General features: G+C 38.3%; 2 protein-coding genes across 4 annotated transcripts; one reads left to right on the plus strand and one right to left on the minus strand.

The window, feature by feature from the left end:
- Positions 1-14885, plus strand: kdm2ba (lysine (K)-specific demethylase 2Ba). Of its 3 annotated transcripts, none has more exons than XM_059523981.1 (12): positions 1-105; positions 263-310; positions 2151-2504; positions 7157-7423; positions 7999-8142; positions 8417-8503; positions 8944-9261; positions 9344-10347; positions 12115-12278; positions 12384-12545; positions 12669-12887; positions 13490-14885. In XM_059523981.1, exons 3-12 carry the CDS (start codon positions 2448-2450, stop codon positions 13678-13680), a joined length of 2613 nt encoding a protein of 870 aa, XP_059379964.1. In that variant the 5' UTR covers positions 1-105; positions 263-310; positions 2151-2447; the 3' UTR covers positions 13681-14885. The 3 variants fall into 3 exon arrangements, with proteins under 3 accessions (XP_059379964.1, XP_059379966.1, XP_059379965.1); XM_059523983.1 differs by having other exon boundaries at positions 8953-9261; XM_059523982.1 differs by having other exon boundaries at positions 6-105; positions 7160-7423.
- Positions 14886-16491: 1606 nt separating this feature from the next.
- On the minus strand, positions 16492-23879 carry rnf34a (ring finger protein 34a). Its single transcript, XM_059523985.1, is given in 10 exon segments — positions 16492-17231; positions 18156-18197; positions 18392-18421; positions 18620-18767; positions 18769-18822; positions 18939-19001; positions 20214-20415; positions 20506-20693; positions 22424-22639; positions 23736-23879. Coding segments are annotated over 10 exon segments (1134 nt in total). The 5' UTR covers positions 23742-23879; the 3' UTR covers positions 16492-17046.
- Positions 23880-26185: the final 2306 nt, after the last annotated feature.

A 26185-nucleotide genomic window follows, 5' to 3' on the forward strand; every position in this document is an offset into this window, starting at 1 on the left:
GCTGACGGTCAATCTGCAGAAGATGCTTTGTGGGATTTGTAGTTCTTAACGGTTCTCCCCCCACGCGGGCTCGATTTGAACAGTCATGTCCTGGAATTGTTTTGTGTGTGTGCAGTTAATATATATTGTATTCCCTATTCCCATTCTCATTTGCAAGCTTAATGCTCGACCCAAAAGAGTTTATTTGCTCAATGAAACACACCAAATTTCTAAATTGAATTTAATTAATTTTTTTGACTGTCTTCATGTTTTGTTTTAACAGGCGCAGGATATAAACTGGCCTTAGGAATCTGAATGATGCATGAAAAAGGTAATCTCTCTACCTCAAATTTGGTGTTTTTTTGTTTGCCCATAGCTGGTTTACAACTGATTAGGTGGTACACAGCCAAATATAGATGGATGCTTTTGTGTTTAAGAAACTGAGATAAGGTTTTATATCTAATTATAACTGTTTTTAAAATGTACAATAGGTTTTACATCATAACCAATACAGTGGTATTTGTAGTGAGGCCATAATAACCACAGGTCAAACCATGAATGGACCCCTATTACAATGATTAAATCAGTTTAGCTGTAGTTTCTACAAACTAGGCCATCTGTTAATAAAAATAGCAGCCTTTACAAATACAGATTGTATAACTACATTTCCATAATTGTAGGCCTTATAAAATAATTGAGCTCAGTTTGCATTAATTGTTAACATGAATCAGCATTATCACTAGAATACCATAGTAACTGTAGTTAGTGTTAATATAGTAAAACTATGGTAAATGTTAGAGATTGTTTTCATTTGGCAAGTTAATTTCGCAATTTCCATCATAGATATTGATAATCATGACAGTGCAGGATAGAAATGCTGGACACTGGGTTAGTTAGCACAGTAAATAAATAAGGTTATTTTCTTTATAGGCACTTACCTATAAAGTATTGGCTTAAAAAAAAAAAAAAACACACAATTTGTTTCCCCTCAAACCAATTAAGCACAAACCCTGACCCGAAGCTAATCAAAAAAATTGCATTGGTCATGTCAATCACAGACCCTATTGCCATAACACTGAAGTTTGAGTTGACCAATGAAGTCAGTGGTTTAAATTTTGTAATCATAATTACAAAATTAAAAGTTGGCATGAAATCAGAATTAACCGTATGTATTGCCAAATGATTCATCTATTCAAGCTGAAAACAAAACTGTTGTGTAATTGGATGGAGTTGTAGGGAATTAAAACTAAAACCATAATAAAATATTTTGGTTACTTGTAAAATAAACATTAACCAAAATAAATTAAATATATATTATATACTTTATAAAATATTATAAAGTATAATTTAAATACCATCAGTCAAGTGTAAAGTCAGCATTTCTGTTCCTTATTTAGTTTTAACTTGAGGTACTAAAATGAAAACTAACACTTCAATAACTAAATAGACAGGAAAAAATAAAAAATGACAAATACACTAAAGTTACAAAAACTTTAACTAAAATTAAAATGATGCCAAGTAGCACTACTTTGTACTCAAAACCTAGTTTCATTTTATTTTGACATTAGTATCTGTATGCCATCTTATTGTGCTTTTTCTGCCTTTTATTCTACATTGATGCAAGTGGTTCGACAGGTTTTTCTGGAGATTTCAGCCTTTTGATTTAAATTTTAACATCGTTAAACCTTAACTGATGTATTTTAGTTCAAACAACTTCCCAAATGCGGATGCCTAAATCTGCCATTCAGCAGAATGGGTCACATTAGTAAAATAAATGCTGACCCAAACAAAGCCCGATTCCTTATGTCTGACTCATATGAGAGTTACTAAAAAAATTATAATAAAGGCACCTAAATGTGACACATCTGACCATTGTCATTCAAACGAGCTCCCCAACTTGTTTGACTAGCACTACTGTATGAGCATTTCATGCACTGATGCTTGCAGAAAACACAGCAACACATTCGACTAAAACAATCAAACCCAGATCAACCGATAACTTCCTGTATTTGTAAGAGGAAGGCAACATCAGACCCTCTGAATCACTTGCAGAGTGAGACCTTGCTCTTGTATGGTAATGTCAGTACTCCTTTTGTGTGCAGTAGTGCCACCCCCAATCAACCCCCCCCAATCTCCTACCCAAACCCACAGTACATTGTGTGCTTTTGTAGGCAAGCCTGTAACTGGACGCCATGTGGTCTGTGATTGGCTGAGCTGAGGCCCCCCTCTCCCCCGTCTTCTTTTTCTGGTGCATATGCATGAGATAGCAGGCTGGTGTGTGCCTGTGCAGCTGCCTGTTCCAGACGGGAAAAGAGAGGGAGAGAAACAGGAGCGAGACATTGGGGAAGGTTAGAGGAAGAGGAATAGAGAAAGGAAATCGGGTGAGAAGACAGAGGGCGACTGTGATTAGGGGGGTTGTGATCATGTCTATGTTCTGTTTGTCTGGCTGGCTTTGAGATCAGACAGCCATGGCCATGTCACTGAGTGCCGACGATGAGGATTACGACTCGGATACAGCCGAACAGGTCAGTACACACACTCTCTCTCTCCTCATACACACCACACAAACAATTAGCCATCTTCTCAGGTTCCCTTCCTCGTAGTACCATGGCTCTCAAACAAGACATGCGTTTTCTGCTTTCTTTTAATCTTCCTCAACATCTTCTCTTTCTCTTTCTCTTTCTGAAACAGTACCTGGTTTTTGATTTACTGAAATAGTATAAGACCGGAAAGGTTTCAATGCGAAAGGAAGCAAAAACAAATACAACAGAAGAGTGGCTCTTATTGTTTGTCTCTATTGAGCTTCGGCTATCAGTTGTGATTGGTTTGAGTCATGTGTGCCTCCTTCAGAAAGGCTTGTTTAAATAAAAAAGCATGTTTCTGTTGCTTTACCTTTGTGTTTGGATGTGTTTATACCGGTTTGTTGTCTTTGTTTTGTTGGGAGAACTAAAATGTAGTAACTTGTAAGTTGTAAAATGTAGTAGCTAGACTTTTTGGGGTGTGATGTACTCTCACTTTCACACGTTCAGGGTTGTTAAGAGTAAAAACTGTAAGGAGGACTGAAGTTCCTCAAAGCAACAGCATGACTGGACATGTGTTGCCCTTCAGTTTCCTTCTCAAGATGAATTGCTGCTTAAACACTTTTTTTTAGGATATATAACTTCATGCTTGTTTTTTTGTGAGGACAGAATCTACACTACACTGTGAAAATGACTTCTCGAAAGTTGTAAATAAAATATTATTGCAGTAGGCCTATGTTTTGCAATAAATTACTATTTCAGTTTTCTACCTTTTTTGCATCCATTTGAAAGGTTAAAAAATACATTGGTAGGTTAGATGTAGGATTTTATCCTAAGGGAGCATACCCTTATGCATATGCAGACTTTGGAAATTTTTTGATTTACTAAGTTTTGTGCACACTTCATGTTGGTGTGAGGTAGCATGCTCATATACAGGATGTGGATGTCACTGAACCAAGTAAGCCACATGTGCTTACTAACAACACAAATAATGCATGCATTTCAAATCTCTTAATCCCTGTTGTGAAAAAAAAACTGGATCCCACATCTTTAAAACAGTTTCTATGTTGAAGACCGGGGGAGGGGTGAAGCAAAGTGTGGGGGGGAACAATAGGAGGACCCGGCTGCTCTCGGGCCCCCTGTCTGAGTTCATCTTTGGTAGTTAAGTCAAAAGGTATGTTTGGTAAGACTCTTTAGACTTGAGCAGAATTTCTGCAAAACTTTCTGTGACCAATTTGCACCCCTTGCAAAATCCAAGCAGGACAAACATTTCCCCTCACGTGAAATTCATGATCAAAATCAGATGAATTCAGTTGTAATGTCAATAGTGTAAATGTTTGAAGCACTCACACAGAAGTCTCTTTCAGACCAAGCAGCTTACTGTTGGTGAGTGTGGTAAATTCACATGACCAACTTAAACCCGCTGCAAAACCTGTGTGTGGAAATCTGGAAACCCAGAATTGCTTATTGCATGGACTCCTATCCAAATGAACAGCTTTGTTCAACATAAAGCTTTATGCAATTTGTGTAATTTTCTTTCTTAGAGCTTTCATCTCCTAATATTTGTTTCACAGAGCACCTACAGTTTATCTCTAAAGGTCATCACTATTGTGCAGAGGCGGTGGTTAATTCTTCTAGATCACTAGTTGCAATGAAACCTTATGACTCATTGGCCTTTGACTTGTGTCATGGCGTGGGCACGATAAAGTGCCACAAATAAGACGTAAACTCTCACCCATGACCATAGGCAAACATATTCACACAGATTGGAATTATGCTTCTATTGGTGTATACACAACATGATGTGTGGATGATCCTGTCTACAACATGAATGAGTGTTTTAGGATCATCATTCACGTTTGTGTGTAATGCGTTCAAGCCTTGTCAGAATTGTATTTATTAATTTACTGCACATCAGTTTGCTTTAAAATTGGGGGCGTGTCTAACAACTATAGTATTGAGCATTTTAAGTTGTATTATAAGATGGTACAGACTAGTTTGTGTCCATTTTGAGTACTTTCACTGAAGAATAATGGTAAAACATGGCAGAAAATTCATGAAAAGACAGGGTTGTGTGACCAAACTTAATTTCCCATGGCAAATGGCAGCAAAAGAATGATAAAATACACATGCAAAGCATAATTTACACCTAAAGTGCATCTTTGCTCTTCATTTCGCTGCATTAGCGCTAAAAGGATTCCTGTCTTTGTCAGGAAGTGGGCAGTCAACAAAGGAACATGAAATTGTCCAGCATGTCCATTTTATTCAGGCTAAAATCACTTGAATGGACGTTACAGTGTAATTATTATTTCCAAACTCATGAGCAGGGCTTCAATGCAACCGCAACAGATGATGCATGTGGATTTTTCAGAAAAGAGAATATGTGTGGATTTAGTCTGGAAGAATGTGTTTCTAGGTGTTATTGCATGCTGATAGGAATACGACCTGGCTGATGTAACGGGATGTTTCTAGATGCAGTTTGTAGAACATTTAGATGTAATGATTTTTCATGACCCTATAGCAAATCATTGATTTGGCTGTACATTACAGTCAACCTCCAGAAGACATTAAAAGGAATGAGCCTCCTCAGTACAGCCTGTACTGTCTGTTTCTTTGTTTGTTTATCTGTTTTTCTGGTCTCATAGGTGTCTGTAGATATATCTCATAAATTTAATGTCTATTGATGGTGCAGTGTATAATGGAAGAGTAAATGGCGAACTTCTGAATGAGCTGCTGTTGTACTGTGTTCATAAGATCTGCTCTAGCATCAGCTTCATTGGTCCAAACAGTCATTTGTTTGAGCTGGAGATTACATCTTAGGTCCTCACACATGTGTAGCCTTTGGACAGCTAATGAATACTGGCTGTAATGCAGCATTTCTTTTTGAAACAACTATCTCTCATATTGGGTTCCACACTCGGACAATGTGAATAGAGGTCACAGCTGTGATGCATCACTCCAAAGCACAAAACACTGTTGTGCTCTATATACAGTCAGCATTCTGCACTGCTCTGCAGCTCCCTGAATCTGTTATAATAAAACATAGTGCTAGGGAATGGTTGTGTTCTAGTTGTTTTATTGTAAGGAGGTGATGCATGAAAGAAGACAGGATTTTGCAAGGGCAAGAATAGACCTACAACAGTATTTGATCTCAATGTCTAAAACATCTCATCAAGATGAATATAACACCACTATAACACCCCCACCACTGATCTCAGATGAAATCCAATGGGAAACGAAATCATTAAAAAGAATCTGATGTTCAACCCAGTCGTCGACCACTTCCCCCTTCTGAGCCAATTAAATGTGGAATAGAAGTATTTCTTCAATCCACCAGTCAGCAAGAACTGCTGTGTTGCCATGGTTACATTGCAGAAGGACAGACTTCCAGTACTGCACTGCAGTTTTGTGCATGCGTTGTAATGTATTCATTATCTGATCTGGAAGGCAAGATAGGATTCTTCTGTAAAGGGTGATGATTATAACAATTGCATTGATGCTAATATAAGACATTAGTAATAATACACAAGGTTATGTTTTAGCATCACTGTACATTATGAAAGAAAAAGCTGATGTGATACAGAACTGGAATTACATTTTTAATTTGATTTGACCTTGTTGACAGTTTTATTTATAGATGTAGTAGATATTGCATCAGTTTATGTAGTAATGCTAGATTAGAGCCCTGAACATTGCTTTCTAATTGCAAGTAGCCTTTATTTTGAACATTATTAAACCTCCAATGTATTGCTAACATGATCCCATATGTAACCAAATTTGCATTAGAATCCACTATTTCTGCTGCTTATTACTACATTAGAGAGCAATCACGATTATCCAAATAACAGAGCGGCATAATGAGGTTCTTAAATAGATTATATTCCAAAAGCTGAGCTGCATAAGCAAAACAGGAGAGGTGCACAGACGAGTTAGAAGTGATGAAGAACAATAGCAGTCGAATGTTGGAAATCTCAAGGGTGAAAGAATAAAGGATATGAGTGTAGATTGTTTTGAAGCATAGTGTATGAATCAAGCAGTAGATTCATACAGGGATTGTGGGTGGGTAAACAGACAATAAGAGGGGCTGGTAAGAGCTTTGAACCATGGGGGGGTTTATAATGTACAGAATAAAGTCATTACAGAAGAGTGCCTATGATACTCAACACTTGATTTTTTTACCACTGATCTAATCACGTCAACCAGGTATTTGTGCCATTTTATTCTGTCAAGCAAATGGTAGAAAAAGACCATGTGGGCTACAAGTGTGCATTTTACATGCTAGTTTTAATGGAAAAATTAAACTAACAGCAGGTTTAGCTTATTAGCATCCACAAATACAGCAAAATTAGATGTTTACCATTAAACCTAATACAGAGACCACTTACAACAAAAATCTGAATCAAAATACTGACGGAAAAAAAACCCCATTTCACTTCTATTTCCTGATGCCTAGTTAAATGTTAAACAGTACATTAAACAGTAAATCAAAGAATCCTCAAAATTGTCTGCATTTACTTTTAAAAGCATGTGGGAGATTCTCCTGTTTTAAGCCTCATATTATTTTAATCTTTTATGGGCAGCAATGTGTTCTATGTGTCTGTAATCTATTATTATATTATTTAATTTCCATTCTTAATCCCCCCCCCCCCCCCCATTAGCAGCGGCTACCCAACAAACCCAAGCCCAAAATGGCTGCATCAACATCAACAACCCCTGCAGCAACCACTTCTTCATCCACTGCAACAGCGGTCAAGCTACCGTCCAATCGGTCCTCCTCTGGAGCTCGCCGTAGACGCACACGATGTCGAAAATGCGAGGCATGTGTGCGGACGGAATGTGGAGAGTGTCACTTCTGTAAGGACATGAAGAAGTTTGGAGGACCTGGTCGAATGAAACAGTCTTGCATTATGAGACAATGTATAGCGGTAAGAAACTCAATTCCAACAGGCACCAAGATGATTCATGAACCAAATGTCACTCAGCTAATACATAAAATTATTATAATCTTTTTTTTTTACATGAGAGACACTCATTTACAGACTCAAAAAAATATATATTGTTGGAATCTAGTGATTTTAAATCAGAATAAAATGTAGAAGCAGTCTTTGTGAGGAGTTGACTTTAGCCAGTACTCAATGGATGTTTACCTAAATTTAATTGAAATTAAGTAATTGGAATTCCTCCAGAATTCACCTTCACCACTTGATTCATAGAGGCTGATCAAATGTATGAGTAACCGGCAGAACTCCATGTAGATGTAATTGATGGAAATGTATAAATACAGACATTTATACAACTGAGATTCATAATATATGATCGAACTGTACAACTAAAGGTTGTAATTCAGATGAATGGTCCATTTATTTTTAACAAACTCCTTAAAAAGTGTTTACCCAAATATGTGTTTTTGTCATATTTTATTATATGTGCATTTTGTAACCACACATTTTCCAAATTCTTGATATTCTGGATATTAAATTGTCGGCATGTGGTTCCACAGCCCGTGTTACCACATACAGCAGTTTGTGTGGTGTGCGGTGAAGCCGGTAAAGAAGACACACTTGATGATGAAGATGAAAAATTTAATGCCATGCTCATGGAGTGCTCAATCTGCAACGAAATTGTCCACCCAAACTGCCTCAAGGTCAGACTGACTTAACCCATCTCAACCACTAACACAAGAATATATTTCTAAAGTAAATACAAAGCAGTGTATACTGCGCTCTCTGTTGTTTTGTGTGAGCACAGGAGGAGGAAGTGATTGGGCTAAAGTACATGTTTGTGGGTGGCTCTGACAGTTTTTAACACCATTTAGTTCCTCTTAAGTGTGTGGTGGTGTAGTTTTTTCAAATACTTAGCTAGAGTATTTTCATAAATGATCTGTCTTCAGCTCCAAGTCCGGTCTCTTGCCTATATAGGTGAAGGATGCAGCTGGGGTAGTAAATGATGAGCTTCCTAACTGCTGGGAATGTCCAAAATGCAATTACGCTGGGAAAACTGGAAAAGTGAGTATTTGGGGAACAGTGGTAGAATGGTTTGATAGCATTCAACAAAGATTTGCATTTGAACAGAGGTACTATTTAAGAAAGTAGTGGAGACAATGAAGATGTGTTTACTAAAGTCTTTATTATCAAATGGAGAACTGTGGTGTACAGTTAAGCAGTGATATGTATTTTGACATTTGTTCTGTAATTTTTGATAAATTCATTTTGGAAACTGTCAAACCAGATCTAGATGCAAATAAACATGTTGTGATAATTTTAATTTAGTTCAGTAACTGACAGGCAGTCAAGCTATTTTCCTTAATAGAACCCCCTAAAATATTTAACAGTTAAATATGAAACGTCATAAATAGGAAGTATATCATAGCAATACATGCTTCGTGGACAATGCATAACATTCATAAGGTATAAAGATGTCTTTTGTATTTTCTTGCCACTCTTTGGCCTGCAAGCAAAAACGGGGCCCAGGCTTTAAGTACGCATCCAACCTGCCAGGCTCCCTGCTGAGGGAGCAGAAAGCAGGACGTGACGGAAGAGAGGAATTGGACCAGACATCCACAGGTGCTTCATCCATCAAAAGGAAGAGTGAGAGGGAGGAAACTCCCACACTTAAGACTGAAGAGCTACCCTCCCGTCTTCCCCCACTCTTGAGCCCCAGTGGCCTGCCAAGACCACGATCTGAAGTGCCCAACTTCTTGAGGAAGAAGAGGAAGTTATTTGATGATGACGAAGAGGAAGAGGAGGCTAGTGCTAAAAAGAAGGTAACATTTACACAGACATTCATTATTTGCATAAACAAATCTGCTGTAGCTTTTTAATTTAATAACTTTGACATCTGTTTAGCCAAAGAAATCCTGGAGGCTTGAAGAGGCTTTGATTCCCAAACTCTCTCACATGAAAACAGAAGAGGAGGAAGACAACTCTGATGAGGAGGAAGAGAGGCAGGAGAAGCGAGAACTGCCTCGTCGTTCATTTAAGAAAGACTACAGCACAGTAAGAAAAGAGGAAGTGCATGAGGAAGAGAGGAGGGAGGAGAGGGATCCACCTTTCAGATCCCTCAAGGAGTTCAACTCCCTACGGAAAGAGGAAGACCAAGAAGATGAAAAGGAGGAAGATGATGAGGATGAGGAGGAGGACAATAATGGCAAACGAGGCAGGGATAGTAGCCTTGCACTGAAGAACATGTCCTTATCGCTTGAGAGTGATGCATCACAGTGCAGCTCCCCAAGAGCAGGGCCAAGCAGCGAAGGTAGTGAGACGCAAGAGAAGGCACCACGTGCTCGGGCGAAGCGACACCGGCGCAAGCCCCCTAACCGCCAGCTCAGTACAGAACTCAGCAAGCAGCTCAACATGGAGATCCGTCGCACAGAGCATTCACTGGCCAATGAGAACCAGCAGCCACTCAAGAGCGAACCAGAGGACAGTGAAAACGAGGAACCAAAGAGAGGTTTACGGAACGGAACTACAGGGAATGGAGGAGGAGGTGGAGGAGTAGAAAGAGGAAGTGGTGGAGAGGGAGGAGGGGAGCGCCCGCACTTACGAGCAAGAGAGATGAATGGGACATCTTGGGAGCTGCGACACTTCTACCCACCTCAGATTACCCCGCTTGGTCTGAATCGCAGTTCGCCTACAGTCAGACCAATTCCTGCACGTTCGCCTCCCAAGTGTGTTCAGATGGAGCGTCATGTGATCCGGCCACCACCAATCTGCCCTCCACCTGATAGGCTACCACTAGCTGATGGCCGTAATCACATTGCTCCCAGAGAAGCATGGTTGGCTATTTTCGGTCACTTGAGTCATCGTGAACTTTGTGTGTGTATGCGAGTGTGCCGAACATGGAATCGCTGGTAAGAAAGACCTTAAGACTAGTTTATCTGTTCACATTTCAAACTTGAGACTTCTCACCTGTGACTTTGTCCCAGATGCCACCCTCAATCCTTGAGGTCCATTTAAATTGGTTTACACCAGTGTTGCAGAACTCAGTTCCTGGAGGGCCACAGCCCTGCAGAGTTTGGCTTCAACTCTAACTATACACACCTGATGCAGCTAATCAGGTCCTTCAAGATTATTTAAAAACTACATGATATTTGTTGGAGATAGGTTAGAACTAAACTCTACTTGGTACTTGGGGGCTGGTGTCCTGCAGACTTTAGCTCTAATGTGCCTTAACACACCTGTCTGGAAGTTTCTAGTATGCGCAGTAATGGTTGATTATTATAGTTATGTGTCGTAGTTATGTGTCGTACCTACACCGTAGGCTATGCATCAGTTTTGGTTTATACATCTGCATCGTTGTCCACATCAACGTGCAGTACACATGCAAACCACTAGTCTGCAGTGTCCACCGGCAAGTTGCTGGTGTAACCTGTAGCACCAAGACAAAAACCGAAGAAGAATAGGGTCGTCAGAGAAGCATTATAGCCGTGATGGCGGCAAAGAAAATCAAATCGTTAAATCATTATTTAAAACTACAAAAGAAGACAACAACGGAACAGGAGAAGATGGCATCTCCACAAGGACTTGTACCACAGCAGATCAAAATTGTTTGTCCCGGACAACTACTGATGTAAAATGATATGTAGTATAATAAATGATAAGACACTTGTTCTTTGCTTTGTTTTATTTTTATATAAGAAGGTGTAACATTAAAATATATTGAAGTGCACATAAAGACACACAAAACTCAAGTACATATGGAGGGAGGGTTCTTGCAGACCAATCACATCGCTTGAGGTCCGTGTAGAATTGACATGATTTTTTTTTTTTGATTTTTGGAGGGGTGGATGTCAGGCTACAGTGTAAGGGAATGCGTCTATGCGTAGGCTACGGCGTAGGTCCGACTCAGAAGTATAAATCAGCCTTAACACTTTGATTAGCTGGTTCAGGTGTGTTTAATTGGAGTAGGAGCTATACTCTACAGGAAAGTGGCCCATCAGAACCAGGATTGGACACCACTCTTCCAAGACATGAAATGAGTGTGTAAGAAAAAGGAGACATTCAAAATGTGCAGTGTTGGGGGTACTCAAGGAACAGGGTTAAAACCCCATTGGAGTAGTACAGTGTTTTCCAACCCTGTTCCTGGAGGCACACCAACAGTGCACATTTTCAAACTCTTCCATATCAAACACAACTCATCATCCCATTAATAGGGACTCTAAGACCTAAAATGGTTAAGGTTGACATCCAAAATGTTAACAGGATTTGGGAAATACTGTGCTTATAGACTTGTGAAGTCCCCTTTTCAACCATTAAATGACAAATTGGACACCATACCACAGGGGTGTCCAGTCCTTCTATTAAAGGACCACACTCTTGCAGAGTTTACCTTTAAACACACCTCAACCAGCTAATGAAAGATTTGAGGACTACTAAAAACGTCCAGGCAGTTGTGTTGGAGCAGACTAGAGCCAAATTTGGCAGGTATTTGTTCCTCCAGCAGCAAGATTGGGCACATTTACACTACAGATTTAATGGACATGCACGAACAATGGCCAAGAGACTTGAAGTGCCATTTTGGGACAGGGCATATATGTGATTATTACAATGACGTTTTATTGTTGGTTCACTGTTACAGATGTGGATTTGTGGGTTTTAATTTAGTATCTTGTGTTTAGGTGCTGTGACAAGAGATTATGGACTCATATCGATTTGAAGCGTTGTAAGTCCATCACCCCACTGATGCTAAGTGGGATAATTCGCAGACAGCCCATCACTCTGGACCTGAGCTGGACCAATATCTCTAAAAAGCAATTAAGCTGGCTTATTAACCGATTACCAGGTTAGTGTTCATGAGAGCAAGTATGTGGATCCACATCATCTGAATCTATGTAGGTGTCTCTAAGCATACATCTAATCTACATCTAAACTCTGTGTTTGGTTGCAGGGCTGAGGGTACTTCTTCTATCAGGCTGTTCGTGGGTGGCTGTTTCAGCTCTCTGCACATCCAGCTGTCCTCTGTTACGTACTCTAGACCTGCAGTGGGTGGAGGGACTCAAAGACCCCCAGATGAGGGACCTGCTGTCCCTTCCTACTGACAATAGACCAGGTAATATACAATACTCCAGACAGATTGATATGCAAGTCCCATGTCACTGAACTTAGAGCTGAATTAATACAAGACAGTTACTTATTCATATGGTGTTTTCTTTACTTGGGCTTTCTCTAACAGGTCAGATGGACACGCGCAGCAAACTACGGAATGTTATTGACCTGCGTCTGGCTGGTTTGGACATTACAGACAGTTCTCTGCGACTCATCATTAAAAATATGCCTCTACTCTCCCATCTGGACTTGAGCTACTGCAACCATATCAATGACCAGTCAGTAAACCTGCTGACTGCTGCAGGGACCACCACTAGAGACTCCTTAACTGATGTCAACCTTTCTGGTAATTGTTTTAAAATCTGGTCAAAAATGCCATTTGTAATACTACAACAAATGCTTTTAAACAGTTAAAATGAGTTAATATCCCCTTTTCACAAAAACAGTGCAGGTGCCAAAGCAAAATCAGTACCCAACCAGTACCCAATCTTGTTCTGTAGTTTACCAAAGAAAATCGACTCCTTACTGGCCCATTAAACCTTCTGGTCTCAAATCCGATACATCAGGGGCTTGTGGGCAGGAAAATGTCATCACCACTTAAAGTTTCCAAAACAAGTCAGTCTGGCTAGATTGACACAAAAAATTGCTCTCATTTAAATCAGAGAAGCTGTCAATACAAGAAGCATCCAATGTGAGCAGGTTACATCATTTGGTTTTTAAGTCAGTGGAATTGTGGGCTGGTTCAGAGAGAGACCTGTAGATCCCCAGACATTTCAGTGAAAACGTCTGGATTCGACCTATGAAACAGTTACATTAGACCTGTTTACCACAGCAATTTCTTGCTGTGTTTTAAAAAAACTTTTTGAAGGGTTCACTGAGTCTAATGCTTAAAACCATTAATTCCCCCTCACTGATTATTGATCTCTTCTTTCTTAATACTCTCTTTAGTGTGTAACAGGGTCACTGATCAGTCGCTGAGCTACTTCAAACGCTGTGGAAGCATCTGCCACATTGACATGCGATTTTGCAAGCAGGTGAGCCGACAGGCATGTGAGCGCTTCATTGCTGAGATGTCAGTCATCGTTCCCTTCCAACTGCAAGAGGATAAACTGCTCCAAAAACTTCACAGCTCCCCCTAGTGTCTGGGAGGGACTGAACACCATCTAAAATGATACCATGTATCAGTTGCACTTGTGTTTGGACTGAAACTGGATTCACACATTTGAAAAAAAAAAGCACTGCAACACGTATGTGGACAAAGCGTTTTGTCAGCACCTTCTAAACGGGAAAGAAGAGCAGACATACTGTACTTAAAGGCAAATAATTCTGCTCATTCAAAATGGTGTATTCTAAAGATGGACTTTAATCAGCAAATTCTGTTCATCTTTAAGAGGAGATTATACATGCAATTACCAAGAGATTGTATTTAATAGTTGGTGTGGTAAAAAGCAGAGAAGGCAATGGACATATATACATACAAACCATCCACATACTCACTGGATACTACAAACACTTAATCCATGAGTAAGCATGATTGTACATTGTTATTCAAAACCCCTTCAAATGTTGGTGTTTTTTGTACAAAAGATTCAATTCAGATTTCTGTGCTGTATTTGGTTCAGTACTGGGTATATGTATTGTTCTCTATTTTTTTCTTTTTAATATAATGGAATTTTTAAATAACTCTCTCCATTTTATGTCATCAGTATTGGAATGTTCCAATCTGATCAGCATTTTTCAGACATTTTGGAGTTTTGACTGCTTTGAATTCAAGTACTTGCTGTTCTAATCTCAAAGCAGATGTAGAAGTGAAATTTGTTATTTTGAGGTCTATTTATAAAACAGTGCCATATTCCATTTATGTTGTTTTACATCATTTTAACAGGCAAAACTTCAGCCATCAGTATATTTCATTGCTATGACTCTGTAGAGCGTGGTTCTCTTCTTTCTCTGCATGTGTTAGACCAAACAAATTGCTGATTACGTATTCCAAGAAGCTCAGTAATTTTGTTTATTTCAAAACAGTCATTGTATTTTTTTCTATAAGGTCAAAAAAAAAAAAAATATTGCAGTATTTGTCTATGAAAGTAATCATGTGCTTTTTTTATTCCTTCCACAGTGATTATTATTGTAAAATGGTACTTGTGATGATGACAGATGATTTTAATAGTGTGTATTATTATGAGTTTGTCTCAGGATGGTAACTATTAGAAAGAGGGAGCGTGCCATTTGATCTAAGCCACCATACTTATACCACTATAAATTAAGGCATTGTGCGCGATCTAAAACATTCAAATGTACATTTGGCTATTTATATTTGTATGTAATAAAAAAAATATATAATTTACTGTGTGACATTTGAAAAGTGAAGTTATTTTCCTAACAAACAGAAAATACACAGTAATATGTGCATTTACCTGCAATAAGAAATGTAAAATGTTACTTAAAGTAGGGAACATTTTTAATCTGAAGAGCCATTGATAATGTGTTCTACTTTCATAATCTTACACAAATTAAAGTGGAAAAATATTCAAACAGAAGACTTTTCTTTCATATTGACTTAATTTGACATTTAGAAAAGAATACCCCTGAAATAAACATGTCAGAGAGAAGAAAAAAAATCATTGAGATAGAAAAAGGATCACTGCATTGTGTCAGTAATTGTTGAAACACCTTTTGCTTTAATTAGTCTTTACTCTGTTGGGATATGTCCCTGTCTCTACTAACTTTGCACATGTAGACTTTGCAATATTTGCCCACTCTTCTTTGCAGAACTGCTGAAGTTCAGTTAAATTTGATGGTGACCGTGTGTGGACTGCAGTCTTCAAGTCATTCCACAGAATTTCAATGGGGTTTAAGTCTGGGCTCTGACTATAGACCAAGCAAGGATATTCACCCTTTTCTCCTTTAAACACTTGACCATTCTCATTTAAGGGCTGCAAAGCAAAATGTGATTTTAAAGGGGGTGATGCTTTTCTATACCCACTGTAAGAATCACAATGCAGTACAATCCAGTACAAATCTTAACACTTAGAGATTCTTAACACTTTTATTGAAGTATTACAAGGGTAACTAAGTGCATACATACTGCTTTATCTTTTTTGTTAATTCCATACTAAAGAAACATAGCAACTGACCAAAAGCAACAAATTTCAAGTTATTTCTTAAGAAAAATAAACTTATATGAATAGGCATATACACAGGAAATTAAACCTATGTCAGGTTAAACAAAGATGTAAAGAATCTGATTATACACCAAAACTTTACACAAATCCTCAAATACACAAATATAAATTAGATTATAATCTAAAATGCAATGCAAAAGGAGAGGTGACTGAGTGAAGCATTTGCATGTGTCTCATGATGCAACTTTTAATCATATTTATCACACAAGTAAGTTATGGCTACAAAATATGGGTAGATCAATTGTGGGGCATCACTCTCAAGTGGCATCCTTATTTTTATTTTAGGGTTTTCAGACCTAAACAAGTGCCAACAATAATGGGAAAGCAATTGTCATAATGCATCGAAGACAGAAATGCACTTTTGGCATCTAAATCAACCCTTCTTTTACGCTGTCCATAATTTAATGATTGTTATTGTTCGTTTGCACATATATAAAATGCACATTTTCTAATTATATTGACTCACAGTTACAGTGTACCCATTTATGGTCCTACTTTATCCCTTCTGATTTCTCACCACTGACACTGATTTAACAACAGGTTTCTCGGCAGGTTTTCCAGTCACATACTCAAAAGTCGCATTACCCCAAGGAACAGTAGTGACTGAAAAACCAGCTAATGTTTTTAGACATTTGACAAAAGAAAGGAGATCATATGATTTAAAAAATACAAATAAAAATAGTTGAATCCAGAGAAGAATGACCTGTTGTGTACCACAAAATAAATTCTTTAAGCAACTTATGAAATCATTGAATGATGCCAGTGTCAAGTTATCAGGAGTTACACTGTTACTTGAAGGAACTCCAAAACAGATACTTTATGAAACAAAAATCTAAGAAGCTACACAATTCAAACAGGAAACAAAAGCCCATTCACAGATGTTGCAACAAAAATCTAAATAAAATAACAATGGGAACATTCAGATCCTTTCATCCTGAGTGATGGCGCATGATGAAACACTTGAGTAATTCTCATTCTTTAGTTCGATTCTTGACTTTCCTCGCAGTGCTTGCATGTGACAGGTGATCAGAATGTCTTCAAAGCTGTAGGACATCAAGTCAAGGCTAGGAGGTGTTGCTGCAAACAATTGCATATTATTACAGAGCCTCTTTGAGGAGCTTGTGGAATGTTTTTACTGAAGCATTTATTGACAAAGCCATTGCGGACCACTGTCTGAAGGCTTCCTGAAAAATCATGAAAAATTAAGCAGAGAATACTATCTTCCTCATTGATCCGATGTAAAGACGGTGTCCAGATGTCCCCAACGAGTCTCAAATGCAAAACGGTCCACAGGAGGAGCAGGATGTTCTCCCAGCAGTATTAAGACTTGAAAACATGCACTGCCCTGATAACATATTGTCTGCAGATGGGGCATTCGCTCATGCGCTTCCCGCACTTAGTGCAGGTGACCATGTGACCGCACTCCAGCAGCACACAGTCAATTATCGCGTCCATACAGATGCGACACAGGTTGTCGTCATTTGATAACTGGGTCTTGCAACCATCTGCAATGAGAGAGAGAGGGGGGGGGGGATTGGGCCATTATTAGAGGTGCGAATCTCTTTTTAAGGACAAGATTTTGAGTAAAGCCCAAAGTACCTGCAACTCTAGTATAAATGCGCTAAACATATTTATCATTCATAACTTTGAAAGAAAACGCACTGACACAGGACAAGGCTGAATCTTTGTAGTGCATATATCGAGCGCTTGTGTTTATTCACACTATCAAATGGAGTACTTTGAAGCGCAGAGCATTTGCACATAAAAAAGAAAAAAAAAACCTGTGTACTTAGAACCAATCACAAGGAGAGATGACCACAACTCAAACTGAATGCCTCCAACTAGTGATGCAACAAAAATATTTGAATGAAACACCAAAAATATATATATTTTTTTCTGGCAGTAGTAGTTTTGGAGAGCCAAAAACATTAATTAAAACAGTTAGCGCTTCATCCGATGATGTGTTTTGACTATGCCGACATCCATTTCATACAATGTGTATAACAAAAAATGTCAGCAGAGTTCAATTACTAAATTACCCAAATGTAATTACCAAAGTTTAATTATCAGTATCAGAATTTCAGTTAATATTTTTTGTTACATTACACAAACTCTCTTGCATTTTGCAGTTTACTTGAACCCTAGTTATAATAATACTTGATGAAGGGCACAAATGGAATGGGATAATGAGAGTAAAATGTCACATAAGATACATTTTGATGACCCTTAACCCTACCAGTAAAATGCATTATTAATCATATACTGAGGTATAAACAATGTCACTACACATTTTCCTTTCCTTTTCTCTTTGAGAGTACATGCTATCTGGCAGTGGCCATGCAGGGATGGGGTTAAAGTGCAATGACATCACAAAATGCTGTGCACTGGTGGGTGTGACCAGGAAACATTTCCCCAATTCCAAGCCTTACCTCCGATTCTGCCATTGAAGACTGGAGGGGGATAAGCTACCACTTAAGTGGGAGGAGCAAAGCACATCACAGCTATTAGACTCCACTACAAGTTTAATAATCAAACAATCTATTAAATATACTTTAAAAATCTAAGCTGATCATTAATCAAATTAACTCCTACACAATTAAAAAGAGCTATATTCACTCTTTGTATGAACTTCATGAAGTCAGTCAGACGTGAAGCAATTTCCTACCTGCAGTGAAGGGGTTGCTCACATTTTCCACTGACAGACAAAAATTTTAAAATGTAAAAAATAAAATTAAAATGTAATAAGTAGGAACAATACATTTTTTATATATTTTTGAAAAAAATAATTTGTAAAATTATTTTTCCAATTTACCTACAATTGGCAGTTAATCTTAGACTGTGTGTTGCTGTATATAAGGCGCAGTGTTCGTGCAGCGCTGCATTTAGAACTCACTAGACTTGCGATTGTCCTCGTTCTCCCGGTAAAGTCTCCTGACGCGCTCCACCAGCTCCCTCTTCTCACAGCAGCCAGAGAAGTTCACAAAGTTTCTGGCCAGGATCTCCTTTAGCTGCCGTACGCTCAGCTGCTCCACATCATCAAAGAGAGGACAGGCCTGACAGAGAAGCTCGGGCCCGCCGCCTCGTCTGAGGACTAACCTGAATGGTAAAACCACATTCTAGTCATATGATCAAGGTCATTAAAGAAATTGTCATATTCAAAAATTTCTAGAAATGACCATGACATTCCTTTCGATTTTCACTAAGTGACTCACCTCAGGTGTGTGTTCTGTCTGGTCAAGGTTAAGGAGAGAGACTGAAGGGGAGTCCTCAATATCCTATCAGCAAGTAATGTTAACACAGAAAGAATATAATTACCCATACATGTTAAGCCCCTTACAGCTTTAGAAAGGATTCCTGCCACAAGTAAACAAGTAGGCAAAGTATCCTTCAGTCTGGAATCATTTCAACTCTTTTGTTAATAGATGGATAAATGGAATGAAACCCTTCCAAAGCCACAACTGTGCCAACAAGTTCTGAACTTCTGTCACTTGCCTTTTGAGAACTAACTAACATTACATTTCTGCTGCCTGGATCAGCTGAGGAACGGCCCATGTTTGACATGAAATACTAGTGTACGGCTCTTGAAGAGTATATACGACTACTTAGTAGGACGTCAGGAACATAACAGTAAGTACTACGTTTCAAACAATACTATGCTATTATAGTCACATGGTTCCATCATACTGCATGTTTAATTTAGTGGTGCATAGTTATCATCTTTGGGGAAAATAACATTATTTTGCATTTTTAATTCAACTATGTAATGTTTTAGTTATTTGACACATAGGAAGTTTGAGTCAAGTGCATAATATTTGTATTCTGGAATGTGTGTAAATGTGTTGCTTCAAACTAGGGCTGGGTGATATGTGAAAAAAAATATTTCATCAATAATCACCATGCAGAATATCTAATTTCTGACACACCAACTGCATTTTTTATCAAATCAATGTTTGAAATGAATTATCGTTTGGTGAGGAAAATTGTTTAAGAAAATCTAATAGAACATGATTTTATGTTCACAATGAAGATGGACATTCTTATGCAATTAAAAAAAAAATAATAAACAGTACATGTTGAATGCACAGAGACATATGTCTTATTCATTTTTTTTCATGAGGTCCAATGTTTGTCGTTCTCATTTTCTTTTTGCAATAATTGTCAAGTTAGACATTTAATTTTGTCCTTCAGGACAAGTTTAATTTCCTTTTCCTAACATTTCACTGTTTCTAAACTTGCAGTCAAGCTATAATCCATATTGAATATTTAATTTAATGGAGATGTCAACACTGGAAATTCTGATGGCACATAATTCAACAAATATAAAAACATTGGTGCAGTTATACAGAAGTCAGAATTTTTTTTTTCTATTACTATATCATTTTTGCCATACAAGTACACCTTTTACTATACAAGACTGCAAATTGAAATATTTAATATTTTTTAAATAAGAGAAATCAATGCCTATTCCAACTGTATACAGGATGCACCTGATTGGTGGACTCTGAGCTGTTGCTCCTACTGATTGGTTCTCTTGGAGTTGGAGAGAGTGCTGAGAGAGGGGAGGTGGGCTCTTCAGTTGAAGGTGGTGGGCTATACAGGGGGTGTGTCTGCAGAGAGGGTGTGTCTGGATCATCCTCACTTTCTGCCCCTTGATGGCAAAGCACCAAGTCCACTAGGTCCTCCTTCTCCCTGAGAAAGCATTCAAACAACTCTAACAATATTGTCATAATATACTCTATCATTATTAATGCTCACTTTCTAATGTCTGTGCAAAAGTACCTGCATGTATCGGTGTTAATGTTGCGTAATGTGAGGTACTGCCGCAAGTCTTTAACACGCAGACGCATGAGCTGTGGACGCCGGAATGCAGTGCCCTTCAGCAGGTGACAAGTTGTGCATCTGCGCAGGTTTTCCTGAAGTACCGAGCACAGCGAACAAAAACTCTTCTTACAGTCACAACAGATATGCTACGATGGAGAAAAAGAGAGAGTCTGTGCTGAATCAAAAGGACAAAAAGCAGTGTAAAGCAACATTATTTAAAAGGAAATACATTTAAAATGTACAAACCCAATTCCAAAAAAGTTGGGTCACTGTACAAAATGTGAATAAAAACAATGCAATGATGTGGAAGTTTAAAATTTCAATATTTTATTCAGAATACAACATAGATGACATATCAAATGTTTAATCTGAGAAAATGTATAATTTTAAGGACAAAATGAGTTGATTTTAAATATCATGTCATCAACACACAAAAAGTTGGGACAAGGCCATGTTTACCACTGTGTGGCATCCCCTCTTTTTATAACAGTCTGTAAAAGTCTGGGGACTGAGCAGACAAGTTGCTCGTCTGTTGCTCATATGTTGTTCTAGGACTTGGATATACCTTTCAGCATTGATGGTGCCTTTCCAGATGTGTAAGCTGCCCATGCCACACACACTCATGCAACCCCATACCATCAGAGATGCAGGCTTCTGAACTGAGCGCTGATAACAACTTGGGTTGTCCTTGTCCTCTTTAGTCTGGAGGACATGGCATCCCAGTTTTGGACATGGCATCACAGTCCATTTTAAATGAGCCTTGGTCCAGCGAAAACACCTGCGCTTGTGAATCATGTTTAGATATGGCTTCTTTTTTGACCTTTAGAGTTTTAGCTGGCAATGGCGAATGGCACGGTGGATTGTGTTCACTGACAATGTTTTCTGGAAGTATTCCTGAGCCCATGTTGTGATTTCCATTACAGTATCATTCCTGTATGTGATGCAGTGCCGTCTAAGGGCCCGAAGATCACAGGCATCCAGTATGGTTTTCTGGCCTTGACCCTTATGCACAGAGATTGTTCCAGATTCTCTGAATCTTCGGATGATATTATGCACTGTAGATGATGATAACTTCAAACTCTTTGTAATTTTTTTGAGAAACTCCTTTCTGATATTGCTCCACTATTTTTCGTCGCAGCACTGGGGGAATTGGTGATCCTCTGCCCATCTTGACTTCTGAGAGACACTGCCCCTCTGATAGGCTCTTTTTATACCCAATCATGTTGCCAATTGACCTAATAAGTTGCAAATTGGTCCTCCAGCTGTTCCTTATATGTACATTTAACTTTTCCGGCCTCTTATTGCTACCTGTCCCAATTTTTTTGGAATGTGTAGCTCTCATGAAATCCAAAATGAGCTAATATTTGGCATGACATTTCAAAATGTCTCACTTTCAACATTTGATATGCTATCTATATTCTATTGTGATATTCTACATCCAACTTTTTTGGAATCGGGTTTGTACTAAACTGCAACATCATTACAATTGTGTACTTATAGTGTACATTTAAAATACATGACATACAATAGAAATTACAAGATTTTAATTTTAATAGTAAAATATAGTTTAATGTCAGCAGTACTTCAATAATAGAAGTAATCATGAAATACATGGGAAAGAACTCAAATAAAAAAAAATCACTCATGTTCAACTAACTGTGTTTGATATAAATGTTATTTAGAATACATTTTAAATACATTGCAAATAACATTGTTAAGTGTGCGAAGACATTACATTCAGTTCACACTTAAATATTTTCTTTTAAGTATATTATGTCCTTTCTAAGTACACTTTTTACGATTATTCTCGAGTATTATGATACTGTTAATAAATGTTCTTGTGTTTAATATGCAGAAAAAATGCAGGTCTACCTACCCTCCTCCTAAAGACAGAGAAGGCTTGTCCACAGGCCTGACACACCAGGTCGGTGCTGCTGGAGTTGCTGGGCGGGTATGTGGAGTATCCTGCAGTGGGAGCGAAACGAAACGGCCCCGCACCTGCCCCAAAACCTGGCTGCCCTCTCACGGCTCCGGTACCCATCACCTCATTCAGAAGGCCACAGCATGATGCCCACATGGACGAGGCCCCTGCCTACACAGAAAACAAAGACAAAATAGTGTTCAAATTACACTTTTTCTGAATAATTACTTCAAAATCTTATGATACACAGTTAAAAAAGATGCTGTTAATTAACCAGAATAGAAATATTCAAGATTCTGGAAAGCTAAAAATGCAGAATTATGTCAGATACATGTTTACACTCTGCCCTGACTATACATGTTGAAAAAGTTTTACATTTTTGTCATTAATGCATTTTTTCCTCATAATTTATTCATGAAAATAAGTCACTGTGTAATCAAAATTGACCACTTTTCTTTTTATTGATTATTGCAGTGTTTAATGAATAAAGGCTTCAGTTAAATCAGTCTAAATTTAACTGGTCTATACATTTGTGTGTGAACAACACATATCCACAATACATATTACTGCATTTTTGTATTGCAATATATTGTGACACAATATATTGTTACACCTGTAATTAAGACTCCAACTCGTAATAACTATAATTATGAGTGTATGTGCACGATAACAATAGTAAGACTGAACCCCTGTGCATTATTATGCCACATTGGGTCATTCAGAATGTCCTGCCCTGAAATAGTTCCCATTGACTGGGATCAATCCCATTAGAGACAGAAGGGAACAGGACTAAGCCATAACAAGAGATTAGTGTGCTTTAAATGACTTCTGACTGCAGCCAGGGCTCTTAATGACACTCAACAGAGGGCATTAACCATGGTGTTTTTATTTTCATAGGGAGCCAACAGCATAATCAACTCCCAAATGTCATTGTGTGGCACTGTGTCTGGGTCTCACCTCCCAACAAATGAAAACATGAGAGCAGAGGAGTTAAAAACAAACAAACACATTACTGATCACTGATAACCAACACATAAATGATATCAGCTGCTAGATGCTGACTGACATACATATATTTAAGATACGTCATCAGTGCAGTGCACAAAAATCACACCCAACTCAAACATGCATGAAATGCTCAACTGGAAATCAGTTGTTAGTTGTCGAGCTGATAGCAAAGGCAGCAGATTATTAATGCTAACATGATAACACAGCCAACATAGAAACAAGTTCAAAACGAAACGAGTATGATGAGAAATGACTGTACCTTCATAGCACCTCCAGGACACCGCGGGGAGTCACGCAGCTGTGTATAAAGGCAGTCTGGCCATTGCTCGTAAACGGTTAACTCTTCATTTTCAGCCGCTGTCTACAGCCGCACCACGATCGCTAACCAACTGTAATGAAGCATTTTCAGCCAATCACAGCGCTGGATACCCCGTGACGCAAAACCAAATAGCCAATCATTTCTTACATCCAACAGTGCGGCGGAAGTTCGTGAATTCGGATGAGAGTTTTTCATATCATATTTTTGTTACACTTAATGTAATGGAATTGCTTTGTTTTTATGTGGTTTCATAATTGTAGCTTGATTGTTTGATCCCAGGCTAAATTATTTTGCCTGTCAGAGCCATTTCACCCCGGTATTATTATCCTAAAAGTTCTCTCAGAATCAGAATAGTTTTTAGTGAAATAAATGTGTTGCCAAACTGTAAGCTGGAGTTGTTTTTGAACCTCTTTTATGTGTTTGTGGACAGATCAGAAAATATCCCAAGATATATATTGTCAAGTCCCCATCAGCTTCAGTATGAATCCAAACTAGCAGCACTGCTGATAATCTCTGGTGATGAATTGGCCTATGCGAGACATTACATAGAAATTATTTAATTTTGTTAGTGTGTATGTGTAAATGCGCTACGAATATACAGGTGCTGGTCATATAATTAGAATATCATCAAAAAGTTTATTTATTTCACTAATTCCATTCAAAAAGTGAAACTTGTATATTATATTCATTCATAACACACAGACTGATATATTTCAAATGTTTATTTCTTTAAATTTTGATGATTATAATTGACAACTAAGAAAAATCCCAAATTCAGTATCTCAGAAAATTAGAATATAACTTAAGACCAATACAAAGAAATTAATTTTAAGATATCTTGGCCAACTAAAAACTATGAAAATGAAAAGTATGAGCATGTTCAGCACTCAATACTTAGTTGGGGCTCCTTTTGCCTGAATTACTGCAGCAATGCGTCGTGGCATGGAGTCGATCAGTCTGTGGCACTGTTCAGGTGTTATGAGAGCCCAGGTTGCTCTGATAGTGGCGTTCAGCTCTTCTGCATTGTTGGGTCTGGCATATCGCATCTTCCTCTTCACAATACCCCATAGATTTTCTATGGGGTTAAGGTCAGGCGAGTTTGCTGGCCAATTAAGAATAGGGATACAATGGTCCTTAAATCAGGTACTGGTAGCTTTGGCACTGTGTGCAGGTACCAAGATCTGTTGGAAAATGAAATCTGCATCTCCATAAAGATGGTCAGCAGCAGGAAGCATGAAGTGCTCTAAAACTTCCTGGTATATGGCTGCGTTGACCTTGGACCTCAGAAAACACAATGGACCAACACCAGCATATGACATGGCATCCCAAACCATCACTGACTGTGGAAACTTTTCACTGGACCTCAAGCAATGTGGATTGTGTGCCTCACCTCTCTTCCTCCAGACTCTGGGACCCTGACATCCAAAGGAAATGCAAAATTTACTTTCATCAGAGAACATAACTTTGAACCACTCAGCAGTACTTTTTGAAGCGAGATGCTTCTGAAGCTGTCTGTTGTTCAAGAGTGGCTTGACACAAGTAATCCGACAGCTGAAACCCATGTCTTGCATATGTCTGTGCGTAGTCGTTCTTGAAGTACTGACTCCATTTGGAGTCCACTTTTTGTGAATATCCCCCACATTTTTGAATCGGTTTTGTTTTACAATCCTCTCCAGGGTGCGGTTATCCCTATTGCTTTTACACCTTTTTCTACCACATCTTTTCCTTCCCTTAGCCTCTCTATTAATGTGCTTGGACACAGAGCTCTGTGAACAGCCAGCCTCTTTTGCAATGACCTTTTGTGTCTTGCCCTCCTTGTGCAAGGTGTCAATGGTCGTCTTTTGGAAAACTGTCAAGTCTGCAGTCTTCCCCATGATTGTGTAGCCTACAGAACTAGACTGAGAGACCATTTAAATGGCCTTTCTAATTTTCTGAGATACTGAATTTGGGATTTTCCTATAAAACATTTAATAAACATTTGAAAAATATCAGTCTGTGTGTTATGAATGAATATAATATACAAGTTTCACTTTTTGAATGGAATTAGTGAAATCAACTTTTTGATGATATTCTAATTATATGACCAGCACCTGTACAGTGTCATTCAGAGATTCTTCCCAGTCTATGATCATGCCTCATTTATATTCTGTACATTGGCTACCTCTGCTGTATGTTAAAGGAAAATAGTTTTCTTCATTATTTACTCATACCTGATTCAACGACTAAATAAAATCTAACATATATTTGTCTCAGGAATATTGATATAATTTCCTTTAAAGTATGTCAAATTATAATAAGATGTATGTTAGTAAATAAATAGATACGTTATTGTCAGAGCGTGTTCTCGAGGAGCCCACGGGAATCGATTTATCAGCGCTCTGTCTCGCGTC

This window comes from Carassius carassius, chromosome 34 (assembly GCF_963082965.1).
Source record: "Carassius carassius chromosome 34, fCarCar2.1, whole genome shotgun sequence".
NCBI lineage: Eukaryota > Metazoa > Chordata > Actinopteri > Cypriniformes > Cyprinidae > Carassius > Carassius carassius.